Source organism: Myotis lucifugus, unplaced genomic scaffold, assembly GCF_000147115.1.
Source record: "Myotis lucifugus unplaced genomic scaffold, Myoluc2.0 scaffold_4917, whole genome shotgun sequence".
NCBI lineage: Eukaryota > Metazoa > Chordata > Mammalia > Chiroptera > Vespertilionidae > Myotis > Myotis lucifugus.
In genome coordinates, this window is record NW_005875965.1 from 1,833 (window position 1) to 10,856 (window position 9,024).

Genomic DNA, 9,024 nt, shown 5'->3' on the forward strand with positions numbered 1-9,024 from the left:
TTGTGTATGTTTGAAAATGTCCATATTAAAGAAGAATATGCCTGACCGGTGTGGCTCTGGTTGAGCGTTAAAGTAAAAGGCCCCCATCTACTGAGCCAGTTTCTTACACAGCAGGGAAGGAAGTGACATTGTCTTCAGTGCAGAGAGCATTCAGAATCAGAACCCAAGAAAAGCCATTGAAATGCAGAGACCCTGGGCAAATCACTTAACGCCTCTGATCTCTGCACCTATAAAACTGGGATAATGCTCTTTAGCTCGGGTTCTCTGAAGAGTAAGTGAGATAATAGAAAGTGTCTGGCACATAGTAGGCACTGCACAGGCAGGCACCTCAGGGAAAGAGTCAGGATTGTGTCTGTGTTCACTCTCTCTGGGATCAGAAAGATGAGAGTTGCAGGGTGGAAGGAAACGAAGTAGCCTTGGGATCAGTTCACAGTTTGAAATGAATGAAAAAATGTCCCTGGAAGTTGTGTGGGAGTTCGGCATTTCCTTCTGACCATGGAACTTCCTTTTGTTTGCATTCCTTTGTCCTGATTCAGAGGCACTGGTGGGAAATTTAGTTCCAGAGTCACCTGCTTCATATTTAAGTCTGAAGAAATCAGTGCAGCAAGGAAAGCCCCTTTCCTTCCTCTCTATGTTGATCCACAAAATGTACTAACTCAGCGGTTCTCAATCTGTGGTCACGACCCCTTTGGGGGTCGAATGACCCTTTCACAGGGGTCGCCTAAGACCATCGGAAAACACATATATAATTACATATTGTTTTTGTGATTAATCACTATGCTTTAATTATGTTCAATTTGTAACAATGAAATTGGGGGTCACCACAACATGAGGAACTGTATTAAAGGGTCGCGGCATTAGGAAGGCTGAGAACCACTGTACTAACTGAAAGAAATAGGGCTAGCCCTGTCGGTGTGGCTCAGTGGTTGAGCATTGACCTATGAACCAGATGTCATGGTCTGATTCCAGGTCAGGGCACATGCCCGGGTTGCAGGCTCAATCCCCAGTAAGGGGTGTGCAGGAGGCAGCTGATCAGTGCTTTCTCTCATCATTGATGTTTCTATCTCTCTCTCTCCCTCTCCCTTCCTCTCTGAAATCTATTTTTAAAAAAGAAATAGGGCTAAAAGATACCTAGCTAAAATAAGTGACTCCTGACATTTATTTCCAGGCTTTAATATTTTTGTATTTCTTTTCTTAGAAGCAAGAAAATATATTCCACACCCCTGATTAGCTGATTGTATGCCCAGGCATTTTTATCTGTGTGCGTAATGATTAAACTGGTATTTGAAGGTAGTGTTATATAACTGTGTGCATGAATCAGTACAAAATGAAGTTATAAAACACAGGGAAGTTCTTAAAATAACCATATTCTTCGCTTAATTTTAAACTTAATTTTGCTTTTCTGAAGAGGTGCTGTTAACACACATTGCAGAAGTAAATGAAAGTGATGTAAAAGGGTTATGTACATCCCAGCATCTCACTCCCACTCGTGCCTTTGTCTGCCTCCTCTCCTCACCATGGGTTACCACTCTTCCTAGCTTTTTTTTTTTTTAATATATTTTTATTTATTTTTAGAGAGGAAGGGAGAGAGAGGTAGAAACATCAATGTTGAGAGAGAATCACTGATCAGCTGTCTCCTGCACACCCCACACTGGGGATCGAGCCCGCAACCTGGGCATGTACCCTGACCAGGAATCGAACTGTGATTTCCTGGTTCTTAGGTTGACACTAAACCACTGAGCCATGCCGGCTGGGCTCTTCCTAGCTTTGTGAGCATCCTCCCAATGTACCTTTTTGCACACAGGACTATATTCTTATCTCACTACCTTCATCCCCCATGTCAACAGGTAGCATCTAGCCAGGGGTGGGCAAACTTTTTGACTCGAGGGCCACAATGGGTTCTTAAACTGGACCGGAGGGCCGGAACAAAAGCATGGATGGAGTGTTTGTGTGAACTAATATAAATTCAAAGTAAACATCATTACATAAAAGGGTACGGTCTTTTTTTTTTTTTTTTTTTTTAGTTTTATTCATTTCAAACGGGCCGGATCCGGCCCGAGGGCCGTAGTTTGCCCAGGGCTGCTCTAGACACACTGTTCCGCACCCCCTTTGTTTACCTAGCAGCATATCCTGGAGGTCTTTTCAGGCCCGTCTCCTGTATGTGTATACCGGGCTTGTTTCCAGTCCTCCACTGTTACAGACGACAGAGAACTAATAACCTTGTGTATATCATTTGTTTGCAGTTATATCTGTGGGGCATATTCCCAGAAATGGAAGTTTAAGATCGTAGGATAAATAATTGTATTTTGATAGATGTCAAAGGGCACTGCATTTTTCATAACCAATCTAGAAAAGTGCCTGGCGTTCGTTAGTGGTTGACTCTTGTATGCAGTGAAATTCAGTAACTGAGGTTATAAATTCTTCACCGTGTTTCTGAGCAGATTGTTCATTCTTTTTAAGTGTTAGAATCCCCTGTGGGCTGCCTGTGGGTTGCTACAACATGTGATAGAATTATTTATGCCCTTACGCAATGAGAATGGACAAAAAAATACATTCTTAGCCACACAAATATGGGCCATCCCACCTATTTAGCACCAGAAAAGAACCTTGGAGCCCCACTCTCCCCACAACAGGTGCAGCGAAGAGCCTGTCTAGTCATAGAGGAGCCTGGACTAGGGACTGACTGACAAAAGCAGACAAACCTCTGAGCGGGTCACCACTAGGGAGAGGGACTCTTCCACCTTCGCTCGAATTTTTCTACTGTGAAAATATTTGGTAGGCATACATAATTGATAATCTTATAAAATACTTTGAAAAATTAGGGCAAGAATTTGGCAAATTAAGTGTGTTCCATGAATCTGCGTCCCTGGTTCCATGGGAACAGGTCTTTATCTGAGCGTTGCGCTCTTAGAAAGATGTACAAAGGAAACCAGAAAGGTGGGGGCTTTTTTGAGGGAAAACAGCAGCTGTTCTCTATGACCTAGCAGCTAAGTGCAGTTACATAGAGGTTGAATGGGAAATATTGGGGCCTTTAAAAACGAATTCTTGCTCTGACATTATCTGCTGGAATAGTATAGCAGGAATGGGATAGGGATCAGATACATGTCACAGCATATTATGGTTACTTTCCCTTTCAAATTTCTTTTGTCCCACGGGCCACTTTCCACTTGAGATTAGTATTGTATTTCCTTATTAGTTCTCTGAGATATTTGCATAATTAAAATAAATCTGGGAAAACAGTTATGTAAATAAACCGTATGTTAAAAGATAGGGAGTCTGTTTAGAACTGACTAATGTTTAGTATTTTTAACAGTTGCAAATTGATAGCCTTTATTAAATACTAAGTATTCTTCCGAATAAACATGTAAACAAGTTGCTGAACTATGCAAGGGAAAAAAACAGGCAGGGAGAAGGCAAGCAGTTTTCCCATAGCATTAGCATCCAAATCCAGTGCATCTGTAAAAAGCACCTAGGATTAGAAAAAGAGATGCTAACCCACATTAGATGTCTTTTATTAGTTATTCCCTCGTTAAAGTTTACGAAAGCACTCATTGTCTCCTTGCCTGAGGCCAGATTGGAGGGTAGTTGGCACCGTGCTTTGCCCCCAGCATTCCTTTATCCTGGCAGTAACATCTCCTGGCCATGTCCATATTCTCCATTCTGTCAGAGTGCCATTCACAGAGCTGTGATGTTTGCATGTGATGTGATAGTGCTGATCCCTTGCTACTCGCCAGGCATCGTCTAAGCCAGTGGTTCCAGACGTGGGGCACGCGCCCCACCAGGGGGTAATTTGATTTTTAAGGGGGGCAATTTGAGAATGAGTTATTAACAGTGAATTTTTTGCATTACTAATGGTTCTAGGGGACTCATATACAGTACATAAATATATAGTGACATTTATGCATTTCAGTTCTCTATTATATGTTTTGCAACTTCATTTGCTGTTTCTTCATATCACTTCATATTATTTTTTTAACAATTTCTTAGTGATTTCTTCCTCAGTACTTCAACTGTCCTTTCATTCTTTTGTTTTTTTCCTCTTTCAAGGATGCTATGTTCTTTGGAAGTTGTTTAGACCAAGTTAATGGCCTTTTAGACTTCCTCTACGTGAATAGGAGTTTACTTTTTGAATGAGAAGAATTATATGTCGGTGGGGGGGTGGGGGCGGGCACCAGGATTTTAGAGGTGCTTAGGTGGGGCATGGCCAAAAAAAGGTTGGGAACCACTGTGCTAAGCACTTGGCGTGCATCCTCCTGTTTTCCTTATAACCCTGGGAGGTAGACAATATGTTACCCTTATTTTAGGTACAAAGTATATTTTTAAAAATTGCTATTATTGTTATTAAGGCAAGTGACCTAAGAAAACACCTAGCATTAATTTTTTTCTCTTTCAAATCCCTCTCCAGCGTACTAGTAATGTTCGATCCACGTTTTTTAAGGACTGTTTATATGAAGTATTCGATGACTTGGAGTCAAAGATTGAAGACTCTGGAAAACAACTACTTCAGTCAGTTCTCCACCTGATGGAGAATGGGGCCCTGGTATTGACTACAAATTTCGACAACCTCCTGGAACTGTACGCAGCAGACCAGGGCAAACAGCTTGAATCCCTTGACCTCACTGATGAAAAAAAGGTAAAAAGTAAAGCATGAGCCTGCTTCAGGCTAGTGGAGAGAACCTGTTTTCCTTGGGAGGTTGGGTAGTGCTGGTATTTGTGTAGAAAGGAAGCTGCTCCTTCCTGCGAAGATTTTTTTTAAAATATATTTTATTGATTTTTTACAGAGAGGAAGGGAGAGGGATAGAGAGTTAGAAACATTGATGAGAGAGAAACATCAATTCAGTTGCCTCCCGCACACTCCCTACTGGGGATGTGCCCGCAACCAAGGTATATGCCCTTGACTGGAATCGAACCTGGGACCCTTCAGTCCGCAGGCCGACGCTCTATCCACTGAGCCAAACCGGTCAGGGCCGGAGATTTTTTTTTGAGATAAAAATCAATATACATAAAATGCACAGACCTTAAAAGTGCTCAGTTCTGTGAGTTTTGACAATTTCACCCAATTTTAAAGCTAGAACATAGGAAGTCATTTGAACTATAAGATCTCTTTAATATCTGATAATGTCAGGTAGTTGTAATATTTATTTAGAATTCTCTCTTTGTCCTAGCCAGTGTTGCTAAGTGGCCTGCATACAAAGCATCCCGGGTTTGATTCCCAGTAGAGGGCATGTACCTCAGTTGTGGATTCGCTCCCCACTCCCTGTTGGGACACATGCGGGAGGCAACCAGTCGATGTGTCTTTCTCACATTGATGTTTCTTTCTCTCTCTCTCTCTCTCCCCCCCCCTCCTCCCTCTTCCTTTCCCCTCTCTGCCCTCCCTCCCTCCCTCCCTTCTATTCACTCTGAAAAACAATGGGAAAAATATTCTCAGGTGAGGATTCACAAAAAAAGAATTCTCTCTTAGAATATATTGTGTGTGCCAACTCCATCTGAAAATGAATGAAAACTACTTTCGGACATCTGGCAGACCATCTTCCAGGCCAAGTGATGCTGGGTTGAGGTTAATGTTCAGTGGAAACCTCAGCGGACTTTTTTATTGTAGCCCATACTATACCTAAGCTATCTACTTAATAATAGTGAATTATAGATGTTGATCTGTGCCAGCTAACGAGATGAGGCTATTAGAATGGTCACCTGAGTTTGTAATTTGAAATCTAGCATCAATAGGACATTCTATAGCTGTACTAACATGTATTTAATTGGTGAAATTCAATGAAGCCATAAAAGGCAAAATGTTTTCATTGCCATAAAGATGTCAGAGACATAATAAGTGAGAAAAAAATAAAACAAAACAGGTTGCAAACAGCCACCTGGTCTCATTTGTCCTGCTCAGTAGTTTTTGTAATTATCCTTCTATACTTCGTTTTCCCAGGAGCCTGCCTCTGTGTCCAGCCTAGAACCCTGCTAAGTAGTTTGAATAGATGAGAGATTCACCCACTGGCTTCATTGCCTCAGTGCTGCCTCTGCCAGAGGAGCAGCTGTGGTGCCACTCTGTAACTTTGCTGACCTCAAAGCCAGGTTTTAAAAGGAAATCACTTAGGGATATGGTGCCATGAAGACTCATTTCCTCTGGCTGGAGTGTTTCCACCTGCTACTCTTAGACTCTGTGTGGCCAGTTCCTTCTTCACCTATTACGTCTCAAATAGCACCTCCTCTGAGAGGTCTTCTCTGACCGTCCTATTTAAGAAGGGACACACCCCAGCCCTGGCCAGTTAGCTCATTTGGTTAGAGCATCATCCCCGACACAAGAATCAACCAATGACTGCATAAATAAGTGGCACAACAAATCGATGCTTCTTGTCTCGCTCTCTCTTTCACCCTCCCTTCCTCGCTCTCTAAAAATCAATTTAAAAATTAACAAAAGAAAGCCAGAAGCCTAGTCGTCTTGCCTGCTGTGACCTTGAAGCGAGTGTTCAGCCCGCCCGCCTGGTTGAGCTTTCTTTGTGTTGTGCAGGTCCTAGAGTGGGCTCAGGAGAAGCGGAAGCTGAGCGTGCTCCACATCCATGGGGTCTACACCAACCCTAGTGGCATTGTCCTTCATCCCGCTGGGTACCAGAACGTGCTCAGGAACACTGAAGTTATGGTGAGTGCTGCTGATCTCGCTGGTCTTGGGAAAGCCTTCCTGGAAACCTCTAAGCGTACCATTGGTCTTCAAGGGCTAACATGTTCTTTTCATTCATTCAAAGTTGGAGGGTCAAACATCCTTTACCGTGCCCCTCAGCTTGTGGGTGTGCGTGCCATCTTGAAAAATGTACTCGAGGTATTGAGCTACAGGCTTTCCCTTTGTTCTTTTTTTCCCCATTTTATGTTTTTGTTTTTTTTTAAAATATATTTTATTGATTTTTTACAGAGAGGAAGGGAGAGAGATAGAGAGTTAGAAACATCGATGAGAGAGAAACATCGATCAGCTGCCTCCTGCACACTCCCCACTGGGGATGTGCCCGCAACCCAGGTACATGCCCTTGACCGGAATCAAACCTGGGACTCTTTAGTCCGCAGGCTGACGCTCTATCCACTGAGCCAAACCGGTTTCGGCTCCATTTATGTTTTTATTTTTGTTGATTTCAGAGAGGAAGGGGGAGAGAGAGAAATATCAATGATGAGAGAGAATCATTGAACAGCTGCCTCCTACACACCCCACACTGGTTATTGAGCCCACAACCTGGCATGTGTCCCAACTGGGAATGGAACAATGACCTCCTGGTTCATAGGTCCATGTTCAACCTCTGAACCACGCTGGCTGGACTCCCTTTGTTCTTGATGGACAGACAGCTGGTTGCCATCACCTTCACATATGGAGAATACATTATTCTCTCTTTTTATTGTTTAGTTTATTATAGTATTAATAACCCTCTCTATGCCAATAATAACTGGTGTAGCTTTTTATTGACCAATCACTACTAGAATATACATCCTAAAGTAATTTTGTGTAAATGATGATGGGCTTGTATTAATTACCACACTTATTCAAACTTACTGCTCAATGGAAAAAATTGAAAAACTTTTGGTGATAAAATAGAGGTTTTCTTCTTTGTGAAAAAATATCTTTGTTGATCTTTAAAGATGCAAGTGTTAGACTTGCTCACACATGCATGTTCAAACCAAAAAGTCTACCTCACCAATGATATGTGGGAGTGATTCACTGGCCCCCAATTCTGAAAACAGTGTATAATAGGACTGGGTCACAGAGTGATCGTATCTACATGATGCAGCAAAAGAAAGACCAAGAAAATGTGATGTTTTCTAAAGCACAAGAGCCTTTCCCCCCACATATTCTTTCCCTGGCATCTGTTGGAACTCCATTCATTGCTGACATTGTGTGATCACTTAAGAAAATCATTTCTAATGTTTCTATATTTACACATTGTTTGCGGGTAGTTTTTATCGCGCGCTAACAGGTGGCGCGTGGCGCTGACCATTTTTGCTAATTTTTTGTGCAAATGGCAACGTTCAGTAAAATTACGATAACTTTAGTTTACGTATTTATACGTTACCCGCATTCTACCACTAGTCTATAAAACAACGTATTAATACGTGTCCCGCGCTCTACTTACTACCAGTCAATGTAAAACGTATAAATACGTTTCCCGCATACAATGTGTTTACATATGTGTATATAAAGATACATACACACATAGATATATATTGATCTAAGTCTTGAGGAAATCTGGTGATGAAATTATCTTTCTGGTGGTCCATGGTTCCCTTTGTAAGGTAAAAAAAGGCAAATACAGTCCAAAAAATGGAAAGAGTAAGATATATTAAAGATCTACTCGTTGGTCTTATGGCTTCTGGGTACATAGATCTCAAAAATAAATTGCAAGGTCAGTAGACCAGTGGTAACCCCGAGAAACCCTGAATAGAGAACCTATGGACAACACCTATGACAACAATATTGTAGACATAGGTCTGATATTGGTACAGATCAGTATTAGACCAATAATCCAAGTTATAGTGATAGCTCGGCTGGTGTGGCTCAGTGGTGGAGCATCAACCCATGAACCAAGAGGTCACTGGTTCAATTCCCGGTCAGGGCACAAACAAGATCAGCTTTAGGGGCTTATCCTCCCTCTTAACCCTGGTTCAGTGGCGGCCACAGTCTGTTAAGAGCAGTGATGATGAGCCTGTGGCTTTTGTGTCTCAGACACGCCTTGTGTGTGTCTTCACCGTGTCACTTTGTTTCTTTTCCTGCAAGAGAGAGATTCAGAAACTCTATGAAAACAAGTCATTTCTTTTCCTGGGTTGCGGCCAGACGGTGGACGACACCACTTTCCAAGCCCTTTTTCTGGAGGCTGTCAAGCATAAATCTGACTTAGAACATTTCATGCTGGTTCGGAAAGGAGATATAGACGAGTTCATGAAGCTTCGAGAAAACATGCTGGACAAAGGGATCAAGGTCATCTCCTATGGAAATGACTATGCTGATCTTCCAGAGTACTTCAAGCGGCTGACCTGTGAGATATCCAC

At 42.2% G+C, this 9,024-nt stretch overlaps 1 protein-coding gene across 1 annotated transcript; it reads left to right on the plus strand.

Annotated features, from left to right (window-relative positions):
* Positions 1–2,754: 2,754 nt before the first annotated feature.
* Positions 2,755–9,019, plus strand: LOC102425759 (protein FAM118B-like; the record flags this gene model as incomplete). Its single annotated transcript, XM_006109001.3, has 4 exons — positions 2,755–2,775; positions 4,406–4,633; positions 6,512–6,640; positions 8,810–9,019. Coding segments are annotated over exons 2-4 (450 nt in total), but the record flags the coding sequence as incomplete, so codon positions are not given.
* Between the last annotated feature and the right edge of the window lie 5 nt (positions 9,020–9,024).